The 27,928-nt window shown below is 50.6% G+C and overlaps 1 protein-coding gene across 2 annotated transcripts in view; it reads right to left on the bottom strand.

The window, feature by feature from the left end:
* Positions 1-121: 121 nt before the first annotated feature.
* The window catches only part of PAIP2B (poly(A) binding protein interacting protein 2B), a 33,146-nt gene continuing 5,339 nt past the window's right edge, over positions 122-27,928 (bottom strand). For both annotated transcript variants that reach the window (XM_083459139.1, XM_083459138.1), the window contains exons 2-4: positions 11,531-11,694; positions 3,683-3,868; positions 122-2,583 (exon numbers count right to left, since the gene is read on the bottom strand). In XM_083459139.1, the coding sequence (XP_083315265.1) occupies positions 2,527-2,583; positions 3,683-3,868; positions 11,531-11,686 (399 nt within the window). In that variant the 5' untranslated portion in view covers positions 11,687-11,694 and the 3' untranslated portion in view covers positions 122-2,526. The remainder of the gene's footprint in view (positions 2,584-3,682; positions 3,869-11,530; positions 11,695-27,928) is intronic.

Genomic DNA, 27,928 nt, shown 5'->3' with positions numbered 1-27,928 from the left:
GAAACCAGCCTTTTCCGCCACCACGTTTTATCCATCGCCACCTACTCCCCTCTCCCATTGGGGAGCAGTAGGCTCCGTGAGGAAGCCCCTCTTCCGAAATTGGAAAGAACTCTGCATCACACCCAGCTCAAAACCAATTTATTTTAAGAATGCATTGTTTTAAAAATGGACAGAACATAATTGCAAAGACTTCCTCAGAAAGAAACCAGAGATTGCAGGGGGGGGGGGGGGAGAAAAGAGCAAAGGGAGAGGGAATGGGGAAGAGTGGATATGGCCCCACACATCTGCTCTGTCCAATTATACTGCTGATTATTTAAATAAGCAAGCCTGAAACATGGCTTTGAAGAAATCTGGATCATGGAGAACTTGCCCATCTCCTCCTTTTTAAAAAAGTCTCTAAGGCCAAGAGCAGAGCCAGCTGCCTCTGCCCCTCTCTACAAATGCCAAATGCAGGCAGGTTAGGGCAAATGGACCGGTGGCCACTGAAAGCCAGGCTGGCCTCTGCCCCTCAAAGAGTTTGGGCTGGAGAACTCTTTGCACATGCGCCAAGAAGTCAGGTAGCTGTGCAAGACAAGCTGCTCCAAAGTGGATTGACACGTGATATGCCTTTGCAACTGGGAATCCATGGAAAGAATCTGGGGAAGGGATCTGGACGCACATACAGCTCCGTGGCTAAGCTACTTTGTCACTTGCAACTGCAAGACCACAGGCTCCCGGCTGGATCCCTTCTGTCAGTCTCCCCCCCCCCCAAAAAAAGGTCAGACTTGGTGGGGGCACCCTATGCATTCAACAGGAACCAGATTTTAAAGAGGAGAGGGGCAAGCTGGCCGTCCTCCTTGGCCGTGAAGGTCTCTGCCCCGCCATCTCCTGGCAGCTTGCTTTGGGGACCCGGTCCAGAATGGATGAACTGCAGCTGCCCCACAAGTCCATGGGGGGGGGGTGTTCTTCCCATGGCCCCCAAGAAAGCAAGAGGGCTAAGCAAAGGGGCTCTGAGCTGGCAATGCTGATGGAGAACTGCTGCCCCCTCCCTTTTTTTGCAGATGAAGCTAGGTGTGTTCATGCTGTAAAAATCCCCTCAGCAATTCCAACATATTCCCTCACCATTTTCCCCTCCATGGGGGAGCCCTGGAAAAAGACAAAACTTGGATAAAAGGACCTCTGGCAGTAGGGGTGGGGTGAGATAGGGAAGTTTTCTCAGCTCTTGCCTAGCTCTCCTTTCCTGCTCTCCCAGGCAAGATGCAGAGCATGGTCTTGCCGTGGGTCTTTTGCTGAAGGTGGCGGCAGACACCGGACAACCCAGAAGCCCAGAGGTTGGGGAGAAGCTCCTTCTGTGCAGTTGGAGGTGCCTGGAGTTTTGCAAGCTGTTTAGGGCCTGTTGGGCTGGTGTGGCCCACCTGTTCTTTCTGGTCCGCAGACAAGCCCAACTGCAGCTCCCCAAACTTCTCAGCAGCTAGGATGTTGAGGGAACTGGGCCCAGTTGGAGAGAAGAGACAAACCTGCCGGGATCAGAAACCCCCTCTGCCAAAGGCTCCTGGGCAGGAGCAGCAATGAGCCCAAAGCCTCCCTTCCTCAGAGAGAGGTCCTTTGTTTGCACTGGATCAAACAGCTGCCAGGTGGAGAAAATGTACCCTGTCGTTCCTGATTATTTTAGTTGGGGGCCGAAGCAGGGAGGAGGAGGAGGAGGAGGAGGATAGGAAAGCTGAGAGAGAAAAACAGTGATGCAGAAGACCAGGAAATGGTTCATCGTGCCTCAACAACTCTGTGGACTTCCTGGGACCCCCCTCCCTGCCTCCTCAGCAGGAGGAGGCCACGTGCTTGCAAATGGAGCGGGATGAGGTTCAAGCCAACTCCCCCAAGCCCTCAGGCTCCCCTGCCTTCAAGACCCCCAGGGGTTTGGTGGTGGGAGAGGTCACTTTGCAGGCTGAGGCCCACCGAGCTGCAACCCCACCTGCTGGAATCACAACCGGCCTGAGCGAGAGAGGGCAAGAGGAAGGGAGGTGCTCCAAAGCTAGGCGGAAGAGGAGAAGCAGAAGCACCGGGCTGGCTGGTGGCAGATCTGGCCTGCCCAGCTTGAGAACTTCCACCAAGGAGAGACAGACGTCCGGGGGGGGGGGGGCTTTCCCCGCCACGCAGCAGGGCCTGCAAAGTGTCCAAAGCATGCCCAGCGAAGGGGCTGCCCAGTGGGGAGGAGGAGGAGGCGGATGGGCGGGCAGGAGACCCTGCTGGCGGTCAGGCTAGGCTGGCTGCTGTTAAACAGGAAAAGGTGAGAGGGGGGGAAAACAAGAAAAACCAAGGAGGTGCCCCGTCTGGATCTGTGCTGAGTCCTGTGGTGGGCATTCCTTCTCGTCAGTTCGTCTCAAAGTGTCCCGACGCAGCAAGAAAAAAGAGGGATGAAGTAGCGTAAAGAGTCCCACCGATTCACCCACCAGGAGTCTATTTGCCCCACCGCTGCTTGCGGGTCCCGCTGCCCCACCCCCACCCCCCACCCCCATCCAGGGCAAAAAGAAATTGTCTTTGCAAGAAGGTTCAGTACTTCACTCCGGGGACAAACTCCTTGGCGTCGGGGTTTAAGGTGCTTTTGCTCTGAAAGGGAGAAGGGGGGAAAGAGAGGTCAGCTAGTTCCGTTCAGGGATGCAAATGGCCCATTTCCCTCCATTCCCGTCTCCTGAGAGCCCACTGCCCACATCAAACTTAAAAAGCCCATAACTTAAAAAGTTTTGATCACTGTTATTTGTTGAAGTTAAGAGCCGTAACAAAATGAGGAAAACCGACTGAAAAATGATAAAAGCAGAATGCACTTAAGCCAGAAAAGAGGTGGCAATTCCATCACCAACCCAGTACACATTTTACTTTGGAAAGTGGCTTGGAATACTGGGCCCCGTGTGGTGGGTCATTTATTACTAGTTTATAGAGACGGACAGGCGGATGAGAAGGAGCACCCCAGCCCCAAGGGAGCTCAGGGAAGACCAGTTGGGGAAATGGCAGGATTTCAGGACTTCCTGGATTTTCACTGGGCCAGAAAAGTGTGCCTGAGAGCAAGGGAGCCCACTGCCTCCAGTGCAACCACTTGGGGGACGGGTAGGGGTCCCCACTCCAAGATCATGGTGGTGCAACAAACCTTGGTAGGGCTCCCCAACCCCCTGTAACCTTCCAAAGCAGGAGCTGAAGAGAGACCAGGATTTCTGCTCTCTTCCCAATCACTGCACAAGGGCTCTTCTCTTGGTGCTTGCATCCCCTCCCTGCCCTTTCTTCTAATACTAACTGGCTGAAGTTCTCATCTCTTGGGCTGTTCCTCATTTCTACGCCCTCTCGATAACCCCTTCCTCCCTGCCTACTCCTCCCTGCGCGCCTCCCATGTTGAGGTATTTCCTGCTTGGCAGGGGGTTGGACTCGATGGCCCTTGTGGTCTATTCCAACTCTATGATTCTATGATATCTCAGCTTCTTCCTGGCCTGACCCGGCCAGATTTTCCCATAAAATTGTCCATAAAAACAGTTTTAAAATGGCAGCTATCGATAGCAGCTGCTGCCCCTCTGATTGCGGATGGATTCTAAAATGTGGGAGCACCGAGGAAGATTCTGCCCACCTTTTTTCTCCCGCTTCACATCCCTGCCCCTTATCTGTGACCGACCGACACAGCCAGGTCCCCATGCCCACTTCCAGCCCCTGTCCCAGGGCTTACCAAAATGTCTTCCGATACGTGGCTGTGGGTGTTGTCGTTGACCGAGAGCCCGTTCAGCTGCTGTTGAAGCTGCCCAATGCCCTGGGGCAGGTCACGGGACGGGATGAACCAATCCTGGTCCTCTTCATCCAGCATCTCCTGGAAACAGCGGTCGAGGAATTCCTGCTCCTGAAGCTCCTCCTCCACCTGGCCAGGAAGCAGATCCACAAGGGAGGGTCACATAGGAAAAGATGTACCTCCAACTGCTTGTCATCCTGTCAAAGTTACTGCGCCAACCCCAAAACATTATTTCTTTATACAATCCCTTCCTTCCACCATGGATCCCAGGGCAGCAACACAGGGGGCCATCCAGAGCTGCTTAGCTTCAGCAACGTGGTGGCATCAACGGCCTTCAGACCATGGCCTGGGATTCCTCCCTGGCTCGCCAATGTCAGCTGCCACTGAGAAGTGCCACAAAGAAGTATGCAGCTTGGAGAAACCTGATGCAAACAAGGAGGGCAGCTCCTGGCCAGCCCCTGCTCTTCCAGATACTCAGCCTCACCTGGGTTTTCCCTTGTCAGTTACGAATCGCCAATGGCAGGCCTCTCCCCTTCTTTGAATGCTTTTAAAGCCACCTAAGCGAGTGGCTGCTGTTTCGCAATGAATTAATTCTGCACTCTTTTTTTTTTTACAATGCAAAACTTTGGTTTAGCTTGTCCCCCCCCCCCAAGATCTTTATTGAAACTTAACACATATACATAATAACCAAAAATTCCCAATGATTCCCTCACATAAAATAATATCTAAATTACAACAGCTACTTAATTATACACTTAATTATAAAACCCACCACCCACCCTCTACTTCCCTCCACAGCAATTCAACTTCTTTATATTTCTTTCTACCTTTTTTCCTTGCATTCTATAATAAATTATTTTTGTTACATTCTGATTTTTCCTTCTTTCTTTATTGGTTTTGTTATTGCTTACTTTTTTTATTCTAAGCCTATTAGCATGTTATTTTTAGAACAATATTTTGACATATAATCTTCGAAATACTTCCACTCCATTCTTAACTTTTGATTTGAGTGATATCTTATAATTGAAGTTAATTTTGCCAAATCTGTATACTTAATTTACAAATCCACTCTTCCTTTGTTGTGTGTCCTGAGATTTCCATTTAGTGGTAATTACTACCCTGGCAGCTGTTGTTGCATATAAAAAGATTGTTGTTGTTTTTCATATGTGGTATGCCTTTGCCCACCAACCCTAACAGATAAGCTTCAGGATTTTTTATCAAGGGGGTCTTTGAGGGACTCTCCTCTCTCAGTGGATAGGAGCACATTGTTAAACTACAGAACTTGCTCTGCAGGAGGCAGGGAGGGCCACCAACTTGGACGGCTTGAAGAGAGGATTAGAGAAATTAATGGAGGAGAAGAGGGCTGTGCTCTGCCTCACTGTGAGGGGCAGCAATGCTTCTGAATGTCAGTTGCTAGAAACCCCTTTCTCCAACTCTTCTTTCTGCACAGGGCAATCCATCTCTTCATTAAGTTTCACTCATCAAAGTCTAGACGTTTTCGGGGCTGCCAAGCCAAGGTTTTCACAGACACTTGTGTGTGAGCTCTAGCGTCTCAGTAGAGCTCATTAAAACAAGAAAAAAGGCCAGAGACACCCTGACCCTTCGCTTCCCAATCATGTCAGCCTTCAAATCGCCAAGCTGGCAGAGCAAGAACAAGCTCAGATTTCACGTCTCGTCAGCCCAACTGCAGGTGGTGCTGTACTTCAAGCTGGCGCACGGTGGCACTTGGGACCCACTGCTGGCATTTGTCCCCAAGAGGATGGAGAATGGAAGCTGCACCGGCCCCAACAACACTGCAATTTCCCCGACATGTGCTTAATCCAGACATCACAGCGAGCACTAAACACCCCACCCCACCTGGGAACTAATCCTGCATTAGGGGGCATTGTAACACAACCATGCATGCATGTGCCTGACCTTCAGCTGGGGGAAAGACAGAGACAGGCAGGTGACAACGAGCAGTCAAATGCAGACTTAGCTGTGGATTCACTGGGCTGCTGCCTCCCTCCCCTCTCCTCATTACTATTAATCTCCAATCTTACGGTAGCGTGTCTGTTTACTGAAGGCTAGAAGGTCTCTTGGCTGGGATCATGTGACATTTGGCTGTTCTGCAGCCAACATGCTACTAGTTAAACAGCCGCTGACTTCTACGGCTACCTTAATTTAGGATATTATCCCTGGACACTAGAGCAGGATTCTTTAACCTCGGCCCTCCAGATGTCTTGAAACTACAATTCCCAGCATCCCTTACCACTGGTCCTGCTAGCTAGGGATCATGGGAGTTGTAGGCCAAAAACATCTGGGGGGCAGAGGTTGGGGAAACCTGCACTAGAGAGTCTTCCCAACTGACTTGGGAGGAAAACTCCCTAGACAGAGTGGCACAGCCATTTGACTGCCAATTTGCTGCAGAAATCAATGTATTTCTTGTTTTCCAATGTTATTAATTCCACTGTATTGCTGCAGCCACCGCTTTAATTTATTGTTATACCGCTCCGTTGGGTGAATGGGCATGACAAACACCTTTTCCTTTAAGCAAGTGGTTAGGGAGTGTTTTTTGTCCCTCTCTTAAAACGCTAATTAATGCCTGTGGTCACCCAGTGAAGGCGCATGTTGGAAAATTCAGACTAGCTGTGATTTTTGCATTACAGAGATGCAACCAGATGACCCTCTGGGTCTCTTCCAACTCTCTAACTCATACACAAAGGAATACCTCCTTCACAAAGCCAAACTCTGACATGAGCTACTGCAAGGTGTAATAACGGTCACGAACTTGGATGGTTCTGATAAACTCACGGAGGATCCGGCGGTGAACGGTTGCTTGCCGCACCACCTAGTATGCCCATATATTTGAGTTGCTGGGAAACAAGGGTGGCAGAAAAGGGGGCTGCTTGTGGGCTTTCCAGAGGCATCTGGCAGGCCAGAGGGAAACAGGATGCCGGATGAGCAGGACCTTAAGCCTGACTTAGCCGCACAGCTCTTACGTCCTCATTCCAGGTGCTTCCTCCCCACTCAAAGCCCAAACCAGGGAACATGGTTAAAAACCAAGGAGGACTAGGAACATGGTTTCTCAAGCCTCACCTCAGATTGTATGTGGGACAGTGGGTGAAATGCACAGGCCCCAGCCATGGCCAACTGGTCAAGGCCTCCTGGCCACCACCAACTGTTCCACACAAGGAGGGCCCAACACAGCCTTGAGCAACCTGGCACTCACCAGACGTTTTGCATTACAACTCCCATCAGCCCCAGCCAGCATGACCATCCTTTTGTATTTGTTACTTATTCAATGCATTTCTAAGTTGCTTTAGAGAAAAAGAATACCTCTCAGTAAAGATGATGAAGCACAGAAATCAAGCAGAAGCAAAATTTAAAAGCACCGTGCAGTGCAAAACCCCTCAAATGCTCAGCCAACAGCACAGTAAGAAGGAAAATGCCTGGGCCACCCTATTAAAAGATGAGCAGCACAAGAGAGATGAACAGAATACTGTCGAGTTGGAAGGGACCACAAGGGTCATCTAGTCCAACCCCCTGCAATGCAAGAATCTCTTGCCCAACAAGGGACTTGAACCCACAACCCTGAGATTAAGAGTCTCATGCTCTACAATAGTACCTTGGGATGCGAACGCAACTTGCGTCCGCGCATCTGCAGGTCACGTTTTGCCACTTCCCCGCATGCGTGTGACGTCATTTTGACCGTGTGTGCATGCGTGCGTGATGAAACCTGGAAGTAACGCACTCCGTTACCTCCAGGTCGCCGCGGAGCGCAACCCAAAAATACTTAACTTGAAGCACATTTATCCCGAGGTATGACTGTCCTACTGAGCCCAAGGACTAAATAAACATGCCTTAGGCCAGTGCCTAAAAATGAAGCATGTTGGTGCCAGGCAAGATTACCCAGGGACAGCATTCCTCAAGGATGTGTGTGTTGCCCAATGAAAAGGCCTGTTTTCGTGTTGCCCCTTTTTACTCTTCCTGCGGATGAGGCAGATGGAGAAGGGCCTCCAATGAAGGCTGCAGGGTTTGAGTCAGTTCATGTGGGAGAGATTGTCCTCCAGGGGTTGGGATCCTGAGCCGCATAAGGCTGATGTAGTCCAAACAGCTGGAGATGCGGTCCAAACCATTGGGAAGGCCTCAGACTGGGGAGGACTAGTTTCACACTTCCTGACAAACAGTACCCTAGACCCCAGCTCCCCTTCTGCTTGTGAAGCTCAGTTGCATTTGCAAGCAGGGAAGTCCCAGCCAGTAAATCCCACGGCTTTTGTGGCTTTCATTTGCACCAGCCACAGAGCGGCCTCTCCTGGACCAGGGACGCTTCGTTCATCCCAGCAGCTGTCACAATGCAGGCATGCCAAGAAGCCCTTCAGAGGCCAACTTCTCACGGTTGCAGCATTTCTCACTGCACACGGAATGCTCGACAATCCCTCCACTTTCACAACCACTTTGTGAGTCAGGTTCCCCTATGGGCAACAGAGCGAGCAACTAGCCCCAAGCCAGTCAGCCCACCCACTCAGTTTAGGAGCCCAGCTTAAAGTTCAACCACACCCTATGCCACAGGGGCACGTCTGGCCTCTCCGCACTTCCATGCATGCCTCCATCCTGCGGCTTCTCCACTTCCCCAGAACGTCCTGCCTTTGTACTCTTTCAAAAGAAGGAGAATGAATGTCTCCCTGGTGACTCTGTGGCTTGCCCTGCCCACAGAGAACATTTTGCAGGAGCTGCCATCCTCCTTCTCAGTGGTCTTGCTGCAAGCCTTCCTATCTGCTTCTGGGCCCCACCCAGAGGCTGCCCTCCCAAACAGAAGAGGCTCAGTACTGATGCAACTGGCTCCAGGAAAGCAGCAGGGCTGGTCTGCTCACCCCCAAGAAGGAATGGTTTCGGATTTCTTGTTTTCGGCTGAAGTTGCCTCCTCTGCCAATGAGACCCTCGGAAGGCAGGCGGGGCTTCTCCTGTCATCCCTGAGCAAGATTCCTTCCTGCTGCGGAGGCTTTCCTCGCACACTGCCACATCGCAGGCTTGGCAGCTGGACAGAGGCCCCGAGAAGACAGGAAGCAGCAAAACCGCCCCGCCAAGGCTTGGAGCGCAGCAGGCTAAGCAGTTCCAGACCTCCCAGAGCAGAAGGGAGATGCCGAGAGCAGCTGAGATAAGAACCAGGGAGCTTCAGCTGTCAGGTCTGAGGGCTCAGCTCTCACCAAAAATTGCCCCCCAGCTCATCCTCAATGGTCAAGCACAAAGAGAGTCTGGGAGGCAGGAATATAGGGAGCTGTGTCGCAGCAGCTCAGCCCCCCTGACCCAGGTAGCCTTGTACTGTCTCCCCCAACTGCCAACTGTTCTCCTGGGCCTCAGGTGGAAAAGAGCTTCCCCATCACCTGCCAGCTGAACCTTTCTGCTGGAGATGCTGGCAGAGATTGAACTCGGGACCCACTAGAGGCCCATTCCGCCAGACTGCCTAAGCGGGAGAGAGATGGGAAGCAACGGGGCTCATTTAACGCGCTCTACTGGAGGCCCAGGACACGGGTGGCGCTGTGGGTTAAACCACAGAACCTAGGGCTTGCCAATCAGAAGGTCGGAGATTCGAATCCCCGTGACGGGGTGAACTCCTGTCGTTCGGTCCCTGCTCCTGCCAACCTAGCAGTTCGAAAGCACATCAAAGTGCAAGTAGATCAATAGGTACCGCTCCGGTGGGAAGGTAAATGGCATTTCCGTGCGCTGCTCTGGTTCACCAGAAGCGACTTAGTCATGCTGGCCACATGACCCGGAAACTGTACGCCGGCTCCCTCAGCCAATAAAGCGAGAGAGTGCCTCAACCCCGGAGTCGGTCACAACTGGACCTAATGGTCAGGGGTCCCTTTACCCTTTACTGGAGGCCCAGCTCCATCAAGCACCTCCCTGCCCCTGAACTGTGCCAAGCTCCTCATTGGAGGTGCAACTGTTCATAAATTGGTGCCCGAGTCTTTATTTCCCTCTTCCCTCCCTGTCCCTTTCACCTTGCATGTCAGGTTTCTTTTCAGATCATGAGTCTGTGGGTAGCGTCCGTCTTGGCTACACGTAAGCTGCTCAGGGAGCCTTCTGGGCACAAATGCAATAAATAAATATTTTGCCCTGCCCCATTCATCTATGGTTCTCTCCAAGGAGCTTCCTCAGCAGGGATGGAGTAGGCAAGGGAAGGGAGCTAAGGTGGCCAGGGCGGAAAAGCAGGCGGGGAGGGGAGAGGCAAGGACAGAGACAGACCCAAGGACTCTGGCAACAGATGTAGGGAAGAGGAGCGTGCATCCTAAAGAGAAGTGGCAGCAAGCTGCAGGATCCTGCTCCCTGCCACCTCCTACAGCCCAGCCTTTGCAGCAGTTCTGTCCTTGAAGAGGTATTGAGGAGCGCAGCGAATGCTCCTGCCGAGGAGCTTGTCCTGCCTGTTTGGCAACTGCTGTGCTGGCAGCTGCTGGGCCTTCTCCAGGCGGAATTCAAGGCACTCCTGCTTACCTTTCAAGCCCCTTGTGGCCTTGGAACCAGTGGGGTGGGGGGCACCGCAGCCTCTTCCTGTGGGAGCTCCTACGGCAGCTACAGGCCGAGCCCAAGAGGCGGCCAGAACTTGGGACTGCCAGGAGAGGGGCCTTGAGGCCAGTAGCCCAAAAGCTCTGGGCTGCCGTCCTGGAGGAGGTATGGCACGGCTCCTTTCTCCTCTGTTTTTGAGAAAGCATTCATCTGTTGGACAGTCCTTCCCCTGGTTTTTAATGCTGCTGGATTTTACCGAGTCCTGCCATTTCTAAAGTTTGCAATCGGAAGCCACCTCAAGGGTAGAAAAAGTGGGTTGAAGATAATCTAAAATGAATAGATTCATAAAGACCAAATTCCTAGCTGTCGTGCAGCCACAGAGGCAGGTGGAGACTTGCCATCAGAGAGATGAGGGAGAGACTGGGGCTTCCTGAAAGATCAGGAATGGACGTTTTAGTGCCCACAAAATCTCCTTTCTCCTCCCGTCCGACGTCTCCTGTGCCCTCTCCATCTTACTTCCCTTCTTTCTGTCATCTGTCAGCCTTATCTTTACCCCAAGATAAAGTTCTTTCAAAGAAGCTTAAACACACCCCTTGATTAAAGCCACATCTTAGTGGCATGATTTTATTTTTTTTAAGGTAGGCAAATCTCTTTCTATTACTAATGCAGGTGAAGGAGAGCCACTTGCCCAAGGCTGAGGCGAGGTTCTAATGGCAGACTTCCTGCCTCCCATGGCACTTCTATAGACAGGGCTAGACTCTTGCTCAACATGGAAGTTACAGAACTCCCTCCCACAGGAAGCAGTGATGGCCACATAGTTAGATGGGTTTAAAAGAGGATTAGACAAATCCATGGAGGAGAGGGCCAGAAATGGCTACTAGCCGTGACAGCTTTGCTCTGCCTCCACAGCTGTAATATTTCCAAATACCACTTGCTGGAAGCCACAGAAGGGGAGAGTGTTCCTGTCCTTGAATGCTGCTTGTGGGTTTCACAGAAGAGGCATCTTGGTTGGCCACTCTGATAACAGGAGGCTGGACTAGCTCTTATGGAAGGTCATAAACCCCAACCCCCTGCCCTATCCAGAGTGTAGGCTGCCCCAACCTGTGAGCGAGGACGACACAAAGCAGGCGGCCAGCCCGAGCATCTATTTTTAAGTGATTTCTGATTTTCTAATGGTGCTCTGTACTCTACTGGAATTTCGCTTTTCATAATCCCTGTAGGCTGCCCCATAAAAACTGGCCTATAAACCGCGTGCCAAGGAACAGACTGGAGAGTCAGCAACTGCAGCAAGCCCCTTGACTGCCTCACCTGCCGGTTGAAGTCCTCTTCGTTCTCCATCCACATGTACTCGGCAAAAGGGTTGTTCTCCTTCTCATCATGCCCGTTCACTACCTGGTCCTCCTTGGATTTTGCAGGGGTGGTGGCAGTCGTGGTCGTGTTTGCCACGCTGGAACCATTCATCATTACGGAATCTGAGAAGGGAAGATGAAAAATGTGTTAGGAATAGGGAAAAGAATATGGGACACTTTCACAGCTCAGGAGCCAACAGCAGATGCCACCCCAGCCCCCAGTATAATGGTCATGGTGCTTCACAGAAATACTCCCTAGGGATTGAGAATTTCTGAAAGCTTGGATGTCTGGGAAGAAGAGATTTCTCCTGTTCGTTGGCAGAAAGAAGAGAACCTCTGCTGGCATTGGGGTGGAAGTAAGTGAGAAAGAGATCCACAGTACTGACTTGGCTCTCTTATACACTAGACTGCACATAGGGCACTGAAGTCCTGCAATGAGCATCCATCAGCCTGGGAGATGAGAGCCAGAGACAGGCAACGCATGAGAAAGGAGGAGATTCCATAGCTACCCAGTCTTCTACATGTTTACTTGAAAGGAAGTACCACTGAACTCAGGGGGTTTTTCTCCCATGGAATGGGATACAGGGTTACACCACCCCAGAGTGGAAAAGAAGATGCCCTCATGCTGGCCCATCCATCACCGTCTTCAACCATGAACTTGGAAGAGAAGCAGTCCGCTGTTTGCCTCAGTGACAGAAACCATGAGAGTGGTTGCCGGCACAGCCAACGGCAGCTGCAACCCCTGAAGAACGAGGCAACAGCAGCAGCAGAAAGGCAAACATGTCACGCCATGATACTCTGTAGGACTAGAAAGGAGCAGGCCCTGTTGAACTCAGGGGAGTGTTGCTTCCTATTAAACATGCCCAGGCTGGGGCTGTTACGCCTCTCTTGTGGCAAGACGTGCAAAGAAAATCCATAATGGGGAGGGGAACTGCTAAGAATCCCACCACATATAAGTTTCTTACCCACCCTAATTACCACTTGCTGCATCTGCAAACACCTGAGAATTGTGCCCGTGAGTGAGAGGGATCCCATGGAGACAGGCAAGCCTGCAAGTTGACACAGGGCTTTGAAAAGGATCCACCTCAGGACTGGGCATGGAAAGAGATTAGGAGCCACACAGCTGCCTCAGCACTAGTGGCTTGGGCTCTCAATCCTGAAGCTGTATTCTGCATTGTCTTCAGGGACAGTCCAATGGGCAGTGCATTCAAGTCATCTAGAGGTAACCAGAGCATGATGGATCACTGGGTTAAGACTCTCTCCCAGACACCAGGGGACGTTTGTGCTTGAGTTTCTCCTGAGCATTGCCTCAGGCTAAGTTGGTCTTGACTGTGACAAGGAGGGACACAGGCAAAAGAGGGTCTTCTCCACAGCAAGGAGGGCTGTGCTGGTGATGAAGGAAGCGAAGATGCCCCGTAGCAAATAATACTGTCCTACACAAATCCGAGTTGTGGGGCCACAGAGCCCAAACCCTATCCAGGTGAAAAATAATATGCAAAGGAGGACAAGGGTTGGATTTGGCCCCCACCCAAACTAGTTTCCATGCTAGAGAAAACCAGATGCCCTGTTCCAAATTAAACAATACGTTTCATTAATAACGTTTATTCCGTTCAATAAGTTTATTGTGCTAGCCAAAGGCCATGACAAAACCATCCAAACACAAACATTTATTCATACTAAGCAGCCGCAAGAAAGACCAAACTCCCAATGGACCGCTTGGGTGACGTGAGAGCTTGAGAGAGTTTGGCAGTGAAAACTACACAAGGCACAGGAAACAGCAGCAGAATGACAACATGGGGGGCTGAGAGGGAGAACAGCATCTAGGCACCAACACCTCGCAGCTGCAGTGCTTCCCCAACCACCCCTGGAGCAACATTTGGGGTATTCTCGGTGTGTAGGAGGGATGCATAGCTGTAACTAGACTCGAAACTGGGACAGCTGGATTGAAGACCCCATCTCTGCTATGCATGCTCAGAAAATTCACTCCCTTTCAGCTTCAACTGCCCATCTGTAAAATGGGAATACAGAGACCTATAGAAAAGGGGTGCACACAAATAACCACAAAATACATGGATAGGTTCTCCCCTTTTTGCAGTACCCCCAACTCCTTTCCATGCCACCAACCAAATGCATACTCCGACAGGGAGGGAGGGTGTGGCTGGAGCTTCAATCCCAGAGGATGTTGCCACAGCCTCGTGCTGCAGGCTCCATGCCTGCGTGTTTAAAAGATCTGCATGCAAAATCACTATTTTCTAGCCAAACGGCACAAGGCCTCCTCTCTCACCAGAGCCCTCTGCACGGGGCACATTAGGAACTCCACATGGCTTTCTTCAAGAAGACATTTGGACAAGGTATTTTGACTGTCCAGGCTGAGCAAGCCCTGGTTCCATGCTTGGTACTCATCTGAGGGACCCTTCTGCAAGATCCAGAATTGTTTTTCCAGTGCTTCTACACGACGCTACAACGCTTTCCACATGCATCATGTCAGGAGGGTTTTGGGTATCACATGGCAGGACAGAATTTGAAACAAAGACGTGCTCCTCCCAAGCTCACATTCCCAGCATGTTTGCACTCCTGTCTCAGTGATGTCTACACTGCCTTGGTCATGTCCACAGAGTGGAAGATGGCAGGATCCCCAAGAACGTGCTCTATGGGGATTGCATCACAAAGATGTCTGCCAATGTGACACAAGGGCTGGCAAAAACAACCCCACCATGTGGGAATCCCTTGCAGATGATCACAGTGCCTGGAGGCAGGCAGTCAGGTCATGCATCCATAGTAGCGACCAGGGGAAGAATGACCACTGGGGGGAGCGCAGAGAGAAGAAACACCCTGGCCCATCCCATCTGTGGCAGCACAACCAGACACCTTCTTCTGCCCCAGATGCAACAAAACATGTCTCTCCTGCATCGGTCTCTACAGCCGCAGCAAGTGCTGTACTCTCCAACCCTTTGACCTCACCCTCAAAGGCACACTCCTCCATTGTTTCCCGAGACAGACGGACGCCAAGCAACCAACCATAGACTGACACTGAAGTTCCAGTTGCAAAGTTGACTTGGCTGAGCCATCGCCCTGAATCAAAGCACTGGCCTGAGCCTCCGGCAGCCTCAGATGCTGTGGGTTCAGGGGGCTTAGCTTTTATCTGTACAGTTGACAGGACGTGGGCAGGAAGAGGAAGTTCACTGCTTCACATGGGACTCCCTCTCTCTCTTTCATCCACCTTCACCTATGTACGTATCATCAGAAGCTGCTATATCTTGAGTCAGACCATTGGCCCATCTATTTCAGTACTGTCTGCACAGACTCCTCTCTGGGATTTCAGGCAGGGGTCTCAGCCAACCCTGTCTGGGGGTGCTGGGGATTGAACCTGGGACCTTGTGTTTGCAAGACAGATGCTTTATCACTGAGCTACAGTCTTTCCCATATGCACTGGAAAGGCCCAGTGTCGGATTTTGGAAATTACTAAAACTAAAATGAAATCTCTAATCCCTAAAATCTCTTTAAAATTCCATTGCTCCTGTATAAACTTGGCCTTAGGATATAACTGACAGATACACCAAGCATTTCATAACAAAACTTGCCCAAAGTAGCCCTTTATCGGTTTCCCAAGTCCTCTATGCTTGAGCAGAAAGTACTTCCATCAAGGCAGATTGCCAAAACCACTGGCTACTGCCCCCTGCCCCATCTTATTTCTCCCTTTCTGCTGAGTAAATGAGCAGTTGATCCAGCAAAGCCACAAGATTCATGGAGGCTGAGCTGGTGAACGCCAGGCGCTGGCAAAGGCGGGCAAAATCTCCTGCCAGAGTGAACTCCCCATGATGGGCAGAGGCCGCACCAGTCTCAACAACTGAATGCTGGCAGGCGAGGGGGCCCTGCTGGGGCAATGGGTGAAGGAGGCCTTCTTGCCTCAGCCTCTGAATGTCGTCCAAGCTGCATGGTCCAATGCAAACGATGCCTATCAATTTCAGGGAAAAGAGCAGAAGTAAAACTTTCTGCTTTGAACAGTCTCTGCAGGCCACGTGCAAGTCGGTTCCTATGAACAGACAGCCTTTGGGACTGCATCACACACATCTTCACAAGTGCCCTCCCAAAGACAGTGCCCAATTATTTAGAAAGATCTCCAATGTCCACGTTTTTTCCTTTCCGTACTATGTAACAGACCATTTCATTCAGTGCCGTTATGTGACAGGTTTTCCTCAGCCACTGGTCAATGGTTGGAGCCACAGGGTTTCCCCCAAATTTTTGCTACTGCTTCCAAGGCAAGAGCCCGCATTTCCAGTTCTCTTCCAGTAGACAGTACTTGCTTTGCGCACAGAAATCTCAAATGGCACCTCTGGCTTCAAAGTGTGTGCACAGGCAGGCACTAACGGGAGACTTCAACCTCCTGCACCTGGAACGTGCCTTGCTAAGGCCTAGCTAAGGGAGCCTGTCTTGAAAACCAGAGAAACACTGTGCCTCTGAGCATAGGCAGAGCACCACTCATATTCCGGTCAGATGAAAGCACAGTATTTCAGAAGAACCTTGGTCCCACGTTCCAGCTCTTTTAGGAGTTCATGACTGCCCCTTTGGACTAAAACGGGGGTGGGGGTGGAGCTGACTAGGATGCTGCTGCTCCAAAGAAGCCACCCAGGCCCAGGGGCTCTTTCAGAAGGGCTCCACCCACCGCGGGATTCGCAGCCATTTCCTGAGCAGCCAAAAGGCTTTCCCAGCCATTTGCCAGGTGCTGAGCAACAAAAGCTGGGAGCTGGCGGCATCTCCCACCATATGGGCTGTAAATCAGCCCAGTCTGCGCCGAGGCCCCGGAGAAGAGAGTCCCTGCCGAGCGGGAGTTGGCAGGAGAAAAGGAACCACGTCACCCGGAGAGGCCGTGGAAAAACACCACGCGCCGATGAGATAAATGGCAAGAGGGACCCCGGGAGGGAGCTGGCTGGCTCCTGGCCAAGGCGAGGAAGAGGACACTGCTCCTGCAACAGGGGAGGGGGCTAAATCCTCCCCTCCAGCCTTGCAGCAGCACTGCAGCTTAGCAAGCCTTGCATGGGGAAATAGGTCAGCCTAAGGACTTCCCAGTCGGCACCTGGCGGGAATCCAGAGGAGCCCGAGGACAAGGGGGGGGGCTTCCTCCACCAGACCACCAAAAGAAGACAGAGCGTAGCAAACTCAGCTGCCTGGTAACAGGACAGCAGCTGGTGAGAAATGGGAGAGTTTGCGGGGGGGGGGGAGGTTGGTTGTCATTCAGAGTTAAGGAGCTGCGTCAGACACAGCTTCTGTGCAACTGAGGGCAAGTTGGGCAGGGTGGGGTTGGCAGAAGGCCATCTGCAGCCAGCAGGAGCAAACCAAAGAGACAGCTTGGCTGTTTTTATAGGTGCAGGCGGGATTAGTTGAACCGCCCTGGCCCACCAGGGCAGAGAGGCTTCCTAAGCTTCCAGCTGAGAAGTAAGGAAAAACTGGGGAGGAGGAAAGAACGTATGGAGCCCCTTCTACCCTTCGTGAGAAGACCAACTGATTGAGAAAAAGGATTGCATGCTGCTTTGCAGAAGGAGAGTCTCAAAGTGGTTTCCAGACCCCAACAAGCACCAACGGCAATCGCGAAATGCAACCGTCAATCTAGCTGTGAGGGAGACCTGTTGCTCCTCCTCCTTCCCTGTGCCCATTGTGCTTCGCTGTCTTGAGGAATGGAGGATTCAGAGCGTCAGGTAACCACGACCAATGCCAGCCTCGCCCAATGCCTGGGTGGGAGCCCACCAAGGCAGCCCCCAGCGGGATGGCTTCCCAGAGCGACTTGAGGAGGTTCCTCTTCCTGCAAGTCTGAGGCTCGGATCCGGGAACCATAGAGACCAGGGCTTCATTTCCTAAGACTTTCAGAAATGTCTGAGTGGCTCCATGGGGGGCTAAGCAGGGTGTTGGGCTGCTCCGCTATGGAGTGGGCCTGTGAAAGTTGCTCCAGTTTCACCGCGACTGCTACTGGAGCAGGGTTGCCAGCCAAGGATGTGATGTCCAGAGTTTTAACTTTTAGCGTGGAAACAACTCACCCAACAAAACTACCATTTCCCATAGATGGACCCAGAAGATCCCAACCAGGCATCCTACCCTGGCCTTGTGTCTTGCTCTTTACATGCTCGTTGCCATGGAGGAAAGTGAAACATTTATTTGCTACCAACACAAGATGCGATCACAGCCCACAATAAAAAGCCTCTCCATGGATCCCAGGCCTGATGCCAGATCCTTGGATTCCACAGTTTTGCACGAAGGCAGAATTCAGTACTCGGCAGCGTCTTCAGCACTCAGAAAGAAAAGGTTTCCCCTGCTCCCCACCCCAAGAGCAGAATTTTAGTCTTATGGCTGCAGAAAAGAACTCTGAATGTGTGCCCAGACAACCTCAGAGCAAAGGCCAAGCTGGACTACCTACAGTCAAAAGGTGGGGATTCAGTACACCCTACCCCAAAAGCTTCTTCTAATGGAATCACAGTGAGTTAAATGTTCATGAAGTGGCCCCTGTAGACAGGTTCAGACTTCCTTGTAAAATCTCAGCACAGAGCCCACACACAAATTCAGAGACCTCAGCACACTCATTCACAGGGGCAGGGGATTTCCCACATGCTCAGGAGCACAGCCATCTCACAGAAGGGTCTTCAACAGGGTGGGGAGCTCTCAGCAGGCAACCAAGGCACTTAGAAAATGCAGCACCTTTAGAAGGTGCCTGGGAAGATTAAGAGGCAGAGGATTCCTCGGTGGCTGAAATGCTGCCAGCGTCAGCACATGCAACCTTCTAATTAAAGAGAGAAGCAAGGCATGCATTTTATGGCTGCTCAGTGAACAGCATGATGTGCAAGGCACAACCACCGCTTGAGAGATTTGGAAGGCACGAGGCTGCTGGACAGAGAGCCAAGAGGCACAGACACAGAGGCGGGCAGGGAAGCGGGCCATGGGGGCAAGGGCAGTCAGTTTAACCCTTGCCCCTCCCAGACACACATAGGTGGGCAGCAAGATTTCTAAAACCAAACAGCTCATCCCCCTGTGTTGCCTCCCCGAACAGTATTCTGCAAATACACCCAAAATTCCTAGTCCATACAGAACTATGAGACTCATTTGTGGTGCACCGGCACCTAGACTTTCCATGGTTAACGTATTGGTATTTTAGGTGTTACTTACTGATCCAATGTTATTGTAGTTTTACTACTGGGGTAGTTTGCTCACCTTTGCTCCCTGCACTTCACTCAGATCTCACCCATGGCTCCTAAAGCTGTCAGCATGTGACAGTGGCCACAACCCAGGGGCAGCTTTGATTCGCTGGCTAAAGCAGGTGAGGGTAGCCGATAGGTCCCAAACCCTCAGTGAGTTAGGAAGTTCCCCTGCATGCCAAGACAGGCTCCGGTGGATTGAGGAGACAAGACCAATAGTGGGTCCAAGAAGGTGGTTTCTCCACATGCTATGGAGGGAAGTGAGGGTCAGATAGGGCTCATCAACTTGGGAAGGGAGCCCAGCTAGAAGGAAAAATCTGACTCGTAACCTCCATTTCCTTGTGGGATATCTTCAGAGAAGAAAAGTCTCAGGAGTGAATGCTACACAAATCTGGAGCAGAGTCCCTAAGGTGGTTGGATGGTGCCTTCTGGCAACTCCTGCAGCCAAGCTGGTGCCAAAAGTATTGTTTTGCTTTCCTCTGGACCACATCAGTAAAGCTAAGGGGGGCAGGGCGGGTCTGGACAACCCGGGACCTCCAGACACACTGCCCAGGCACGTGCCCCAGGGAGGTCGCTTTGGTGCTGCTGATGCAGTGGTTTGACTTCACCTCTGGAGGTGGACTTCCCTGTCTCTCAATGGACACCAATAGCTACTACTGTTTGCTGCTTTGGTACCATTTTGACGTGAAAGCAGTAAAAAATTTCTTTTAATAAAATCAATAAAAGAGAAAGCACTTTTCTGCTTAGTTACCTGGAGCGAATTCTGAATTCGCCCCAGGCAACCAAGTTGGACAAGCTTCCTTTTTCAGCTGTACCTCCCCTCCCCTCTACCCCACAAAAATAGATGTTTTCATCACTCTGAAGGCAAACACACAGGAGCCAACCCCCCCCCCCTTGTGACATTTCCGACATGCCAGAATTCTGGCGTCAACTGACTGGGTTGTGGCGGGTGCAAACCTGAGCAGCTGGAAAAGGCCTGGGATCCTGCTGCTGCTGCTGCAGCCTCTGTGGAGGAATAAGAGCTGCCCTTTGGCAGGGCCAAGCTGAGGTGCCTTTTGTAAATGATCAGCCAGTCAACAAACTGAACGATTCTCAAAGCTATTTATAGGAGCTCAAACGGGAACCCAATCGCAGGTGGCCTCTTCGCTCACCTCACCCTTGACATTCCCACCTCGAACAGCTCTTGACCAAAACTCTGCCTTTGGGAAACACCAGCCAGTGGGGGAACAGAGGCAGACCCCACTTTCCACCAGGACCTTTTACTCAGCCTTGCAAAAAAGCCCACTCAAGTTGCTAGTCCACAAGAAACACCAACTAGCCTGTCTGTGCCTATAGTAGCAATTTTCACTGGAAATACTTAAAAGTAGGGTTTCATTGAACTTTTTATGGCTAAAAGATTAGGGAAGCAAAAGGGAGGGGGGCAAACAGTTTTCAACTTTAACCACAAGAGCAAATCACTGGACATCCTTCAACCATCGTGACAAGCTTTCCCACATCTAGGCCCATCGTGCTACTCAAATACTATGTCTGAAAGACAGGGTCAGTGAATCCCCCAGACGACTCCTTGGCCTTCTGGCCCAAGATGGCGCCTGTTTAAGGTGGTAGACCATCAAAGCATCCTGAAAAAGCTGCTTACCCATCAGCCAAGTGCAGGTTCACAGCCTCACCAGATGGCCAAATCAGCCAGGTTTGCAAAATCTTTAGATTGCCGCACAATTAGATCGCATTTCAGTCTCAAAATCAGATGTTAATCCCCGTTCCTTAATCAGCTTTGAGCAGTAACCAACAGAGATAGGAATCTTCAAACAGAAAAACAAAGGGGCAGACTCACACGCTAAGAGGGCAGTCACACACTTTGTACTTAGTGAGAATGTGGCTGGTGCTAGATTTGAACCCCAAGCTCTCACACAACCATCTACAAAACCAACCCTGACCAAACTCACGCTGTCTTTTATAGGTGTCCAAAACCTGCTGTATCACTGAGTCAGTTAGCTACAATTCTTATAAGCTTTTGTCAAAGATAAACTCAATGCACCTTATAGCCGATTAAAACATACAAAAGTTGAGCAAAACTACTTTAGAAAGCACTGTAAATCATTTCATAGTAACCCTAACCCTAAAAGATCAACCCAATGAGAGACACACTTGTGAGAAGGTATGGATAGAGCAGCAGAGTTCATTCTGACTTCCCCTACAGAAATAATTGCTGCCAAGGTATTGTGGTTTTGATAGAACTGCCAACTCAGCTGTGTTTTTCTAATCACTTGGATTTAGCAGCGCTGCCCCCTTTCAACTGTGTGATGCAGCAGCAAAAAAAGTGAATGCTATACTAGGCTGCATCAACCGAAGTCTAGTGTCTCAAACAAGGGAAGTCATAATCCTGCTCTATTCTGCCCTGGTCAGACCACACCTGAAGTCCTGTGTCCAGTTCTGGGCACCACAATTTAAGGCTATCTTTTTATTTATTTATTTCAGGTGTGTTTCCCACTCTAGGCTCCTTTGGGATGAAGCCCAGGATGTAAATCTGATTTATATAAACCAATAAACAACACAACAGAGGTTTCAACAGGCCCGGTCACACTCCCTTTCCCCTTTGCTCTGGAATGCAACACTCTTGCAAGACACACAGAGCAATATTAGCCTCCGGGATGTGAACATCCAAACCACTTGCACTGGATCCTAGCCTGCTCACATGCACTACTGAGGATGCCTCTTGGCTTCTGCTCCACGTTATGTGATGCTGGAAACTTCCTGCTGAATTCTGACACTACCAACGTCATGTAACTTCCCCAAGATAAAGAAGTCTACCATCACTACTGTGCCTGACAAACAGGTTGCCAACGACTCCCAACTGAGAGTCTGGGAACCAAGGAAAGGCAACTAAATCACCAAAGGACTACGCATATCTCATTGGAAAAGACACTCCTCTCGCCTCCAAGCAAAATGCTTCTTTAATAATAGGATACACACTCAGGACTTATTCCAGAAACAGATGAGTGCCTAAAGACAAGCATTGTTGATAGACAATCAATTTTTGTCACAAAGAAACAGAGCACCACCTGGGGTCGCAGCCATCTACTCTGGAGAAGCAGCAGGAAGACACACGCAGGTCAAATGAAAGAAAGGGTAATTTTCGCTTTTTAAAATTCTATTTAAGCTGTCTTGCAGGGGGACTCTGACCTGGCCCTGCTTACCTCACTTAGTTATTGGTGACCTAGAAGACAGCACACACAAATGCACACACACTTAAAGCTTGCCTTCCGCAGGCAAGTGGCTATTTGCAAGCCCATATTTAACTATTTCTTGGGAAACTTCCTGTTCCTAGTTCATCAATGGCATAGACCACGATCAGAGTAGGTCATGGTGGGTTGCAGTTATGTCACTGGCAAAGCAGGACAAAAAAATAGCAATCCCTATTTATGCCCTTGAAGTGTAGGGCACAGCCCACTAAACCCTGCAATTTGCAAGTCATAATAATAAACAATATGCCCATTAATAGGATGTGTGGGATGTGTGCAGAGAATCATTTATATATTGCAAGGACATTAATGAGGTTCCTCTAAACACTCCAAGGCATGCAGACTTTCTTGGGAGGCCAGCCTTTCCTGATGCAGGGGGGAGCGCAGGCAGTGCCCCCAACCAGCCCATTAGTTTCCCCAGAGTATGACAGATATACTCTTCCTACATGAAAGAAAAGTCAAGGGGAACAGTCTGGAACCCCATTTGGGTGCAGTCATACCAGCTTCCAAGAGCAACCAAGTCTTCCACCTTCTACATCCACTTGGGTTCAGTTTCTGGGTCAGACTAGATGTAAAGTCAGGATCTGGCTTGAACTCTCCTAGTACTTCTCAGGCTGCGTGCACTTCAAAATTCTCACTCCTCTCACCTGCAACCCTCTTGGGAGGTTGGTATGACTCAAAGAGCAGATCTTAGAATCATAGAATCATAGAGTTGGAAGAGACCACAAGGGCCATCGAGTCCAACCCCCTGCCAAGCAGGAAACACCATCAGAGCACTCCTGACATATGGTTGTCAAGCCTCTGCTTAAAGACCTCCAAAGTAGGAGACTCCACCACACTCCTTGGCAGCAAATTCCACTGTCAAACAGCTCTTACTGTCAGGAAGTTCTTCCTAATGTTTAGGTGGAATCTTCTTTCTTGTAGTTTGGATCCATTGCTCCGTGTCCGCTTCTCTGGAGCAGCAGAAAACAACCTTTCTCCCTCCTCTAGGTGAAATCCTTTTATATATTTGAACATGGCTATCATATCACCCCTTAACCTCCTCTTCTCCAGGCTAAACATGCCCAGCTCCCTTAGCCGTTCCTCATAAGGCATCGTTTCCAGGCCTTTGACCATTTTGGTTGCCCTCCTCTGGACACGTTCCAGTTTGTCAGTGTCCTTCTTGAACTGTGGTGCCCAGAACTGGACACAGTACTCCAGATCTTGCTCTTCTGTATGCTTCACTGAGGAACAGGGGTGACCCACTGCCTAAGCCCTTGCAATGCTACAGTGGACTGTATACTCCTGAGCAGGGACTCGTCTGTGTCTATTGACTCAGTAAACAACCATGAACATTGATAGTGACATATAAATAAACATAATAATTAAGCAAGATGTCCCAAAATGACATATTTAAAAAAATAGGAACAATAAGGGCTAAACCCAGCTACAAAAAGAGTAATAAAAAAGACCTGAAAGACTCATTCAAAAGAATATATAAAAGGAAGAAATCTCATCCACACTACTCAAAAGGTTAAGTATGAAAAAAGAAGCCACAGACATTAGGGACCCTCCCAAGGGACTGGGTAAAGAATGACAGGCACGCCTAGTGAAGCGCAACACATCTGCTTCTCTGCTTTGCAATGTTTGAGGCCTTTCACAATGCAAAGGATTCTCTCAAGAACCAGGACAGTATGGAGGGGAGAGAGGTTATGGCAAGAAGCCATGAAGGCTCTGCTCTACCTCCACTGTCAAAGGCAGCAGGCCCCTGAAGACCAGTTGCTGAAACCACAGGAGGCGAGAGGGCTGCTCTGGTCAGATCCTGCCTGAGGGCTTCCCAGGAGAAGCACCTGGATGGCCACTATGAAAACAGGTTGAAAGGCTGTGGGGGCCCTGGGCCTGATCAACAACCCGGCTCTCCTGATTCTCTTAAGAACGTAAGGAGAGCCTGCTGGATCCGGCCAATGGGGGCCCATCTAGTCCAGCATCCTGTTCTCACAGGGGCCAACCAAGATGCCAATTATAGGAAACCCATAAGCAGGATTTGAGCACAAGAGCAACTCTCCCCTCCTGCAGTTTCCAGCAACTGGGATTCAGAAGCATTGCAACCCCCAAGCGTGGAGGCACAGCAGAGCCACCCTGGCTAGGAACCACCAAGAGCCCTCTCCTCCATGATTTTGTCATCCAAGCTGGGAGCAAGTGCCATAGTTTAGCTTAGAGAAAGAAGTTACAGGGAGCTCTATCATGGAGATTCACAGGCAGACCACATTCTAGGACTGGCCATGCTGCTGTGCAGCCAGCAGAAAAATAATAAAGATCAACAGCAACCCAACTGAGACCCAGACGGAGCAACTACACAGCATTCTTGATGGAAGGTTTGATCCAGCCCCCACAGAAGCAATACTGCCAATACAAGCAGGAGGTTCAATGGGGCAGGCAGATGTTCACAGGATCAAAGTTCTGGGGCTGACCTGGTCACTTGCAGCATATTTAATAGAGGCAAGGAGACCCTGACACGCTCTATATGCTATTGGACTCGTTCCCATCAGCTTCAGCCAGCGTGGCTAAACATCAGGGATGATGGGAGTTGTAGTCCAACACCATCTTGATGGCCGCAGGGTCCTCCCCCCGGTTTAATGGATCATTCTGGTCCTTGTGAAGCCAAGCACACCTCTGCATTCAGAGCACCACATAGAATGGGGAACAAGTTCCAGAGGGGAAGCAGCGTCACTCCCTTGTGGCAAGAAAACACCAAGCCCTGTGACTTCTTAAAGATTAACAAATCTGTTGTGGCAGGAGCTTACGTGGGTGCACCCCCCCCCCCGGCAGACACACGAAGAGGTCACCTCAGGAGGAAAAGAAGCAGATGGCAAGCCAAACAGAGAGATGTCTAGGAAGTGGCCACGGCAGGCTAGAGAGAGCAGTCTGTGAAGCCTCTTCCTATGGAGAGTATAAACAAATAGCAGATTCAGCCAGAGGGAAAGGGAACCGTGCTTTTAGAAAAGAGGAAAGCTTATTGGCAGAGCATCTGCTTGGCATGCAGATGGGCCGAAATTCAATCCCCTGTGTCTCAGGAGAGACCCTGGCCTAAAACCCTGGAGAGCTGCTGCCAGTCAGTGTTGTCAACACTAAGCTATGAGGCTTGCTATAGGACAGCTAAATGCAGGAAGTCACCAGCCACTGATAACAGGCTCAATATTTACATGTACTAATGTGGGAAAGCAGGAGAAAGTGAAGCAGGGCTTGTATCAAGCCAGACCATTTCAGCTACTACTTCCCAATCCGACTGCCTTGGAATAGGTGTAGAGCCTCCCCTCTGCCCACGATTCCCAGAACCAGGGCTTTGAGGAGCACCACACAATGCTGCGAGAGAATAGGCTCTGCATGCTGGTAGCCCCCCCCCCCATGCCCAGGAGCAACAGGGCCAGGTGGCTGGAATGCACCGGCTGCCTCCATCACTTTCCTTGGCCTGGGAGAGAGAATTTGCAGAGTTCAGCCAAGGAAGATGCAGCTGCTCGCCGGGATGTTCCCGTAACAATATCCAGCCATGTTGATACATGTTTTCCTGTGAAACCTGAAGAAGAGGCAGGGAGCGAGTCCTGGGGACATGCAAAGTAATAGGCTCAGTTGCGGGGGGGGGGGGGTGGGCTACGCACCAAGCAGAGGCGCCCAAGACCTGCCCCCAATGGAGAAGGTAAGGGAGCTCAACTGACAGGCCAGGCAACCCGGCACTCACAACAGTCTCCCACCTGCCTCTATACTCTGGGGAACTAGAACAGGGCAAAATAGCCATCTGCTTCAACAAACATGGACGCCTACAAGGACCACCGAGCTTACTTCTATTTGGTGGCTACATTTTGTTTCAATAAAAAGAGCACATGCACAGCATGATCAAACCTCACGGTGGCTACAACTGAGGCACCAGTGGTGACCAAATCAAGAAGTCCACAGACACCAGTGGACCAGCTGGAGAGAGCTTGAAAGTTTCCACAGTGGAGAAACAGCAGGGGGAGGAGATGAAACCAGATGTAAGTTGGGGTGGAAGATTCCCCCTGGTTTATTTGTTTAGTTAGTGGGGCAGGATGCACATCATCAGGTCATCAGCATGGTCATTGGACAGACACCAATTGCAAATGCAACATTAGGCAAGTTTTTAGCTTTGTTCACCAAAAACAAGTAAAATTAGCATGCTGAATCAAATCGCTCTCTGGGGCAGCCTTCTCCAACCAGGTGCCTTCCAAACATCTTGGACTACGACTCCCATCAGCCCCAGCCAGCAATGTGCTCACACCCCAAGGAGAGGAAGCTCAAGGATGCAGAAAATCTGCTAGAGGCTTCACAGAAAAGGTGGAGCCTGGGGCAGCTTGATAAACCAAAGGAACTATAATCTGACACCAGGTAACTCCATGTGGCAGAGTGGTCATGAAACCTGGCCTAAGCAAAAGTGATATTGCAGTTCTTTTGAAGTGATCGCTCTTCTGACAGTCGGGGGGGGGAGGAGAGAGAGCTTGACTGATGTGGTGATGAATTCCTTCTTCTTTGCCGTTTGATCTTGGCACACAGAAGCAACAGGGAATGGCATCCTTTTCTCAATTATTAGTGCTAGCCCACCCTTCCTTTAAGAAGCCCAGCAAACGACACTGCCCCATTTTGCTACTCATCTTAAGAGACTGAGGGGGAAAGTAGGAAAGGCAGTCTTCAAGTGTATAACCGAAGTTCTGCAGTATTGGACCAACCCAATTTTACACTTATAGGATCAAATAAGAGACCGACTAAATATGGCCTTCTTCCTCCCCACAAAGGGCTAGAATGAAAGAGGGCTCATTACCATGAACAGAGCTCTACCCCACTCCTCAAAAAGCTCTAATGCTCTGCTTGGCCAAAGTCCAAAATGGCAAATGTTTGGACAGTGCCAGATCACCACAGCCCAGCAAGGACGTCCAGGGAAGGATGCAAAAGACCAAGAATATTTCCAACATCTCACGGAATGGGGAAGAGCTCATTGGGGTTAGATTCATGCCCACTGGTCCAATTCCCCAGGGATTGAGGGGAGGCTCCAGCTAGTTCCACGTCCATGGTCAGCAAGATGTGCGGCCATGCACAGAACCAGCAGCTTTCCTGCATTCCCCTCTTAGAAGCTGTGGCACATCCCTGGGAGCACCAGCTGCTTGGACTACAGCTGTGGGGCATGACTGCATTCGCCACTGTGAATCAGCACAGCCTCCTCTGGCCTTGAGCCATTCCTTGTCAGCTATATAGAACAATGGGGCTAAGGGGGGGGGGGCATGGAGGTGGAAAGAGATAGGCATCTGAAAAGACTGGGCAAAGCTGACCAAAGTTATAGGTCAAGACTTCTCCAACACAGCCACTCCAAGCCTCCTAAAAGTCGGAGAAGCATCTGACTAGGACAAAAACTAAGGGCAGATGGCAGAGGCAGGAGTGCCAACCCTGATCCCCACCCCAAGGGCAAGCAGATGGAAGGAGGGTGGAAGGCCTTCTGCCACACTGGCCTGTCCCTTTGCAGCATCTCCTCTTGCCAATCTGCTTACGTTCCTCATCCGTGAATCCCATCTTCCCCTTTTCTACCTCTTTAGTTGCTGGGATCCTAGAGGGCAGTGCAGAGTTGCCCACATCATGAGCCACTAGAGCCACAGACTCTCCAAAGAGTGTCTCCCTGGGTAGAAACAGGTCAGGTAACAGGAGTGACTACCACCACCATCTGACCACAGACCTTTCCTAACTGGAAGGGATGTAATGGCTCCCTGTTTGAGTCGGGACTTTGCCTAGGCAGCAAGAGACTTCCTAGTGCACCTGCCTGGGTTGCACCTGATAGCTACCTACAGCTAGGCTCTGACACCACCCCTCTGGCCTGGCTAGACTACTGCTGCTTATATCTTCCAATCCACTACTCCACTCTGATCCCCTTGACCCAATTCTATTCAAACTTCATGATAAATCAGG

This window comes from Podarcis liolepis, assembly GCF_965112155.1.
Source record: "Podarcis liolepis genome assembly, chromosome: 9".
NCBI classification, from domain to species: Eukaryota; Metazoa; Chordata; class Lepidosauria; order Squamata; family Lacertidae; genus Podarcis; species Podarcis liolepis.
The sequence above is the reverse complement of the archived record's forward strand: the minus strand, read 5'-3'. Positions and strand labels throughout refer to the sequence as shown.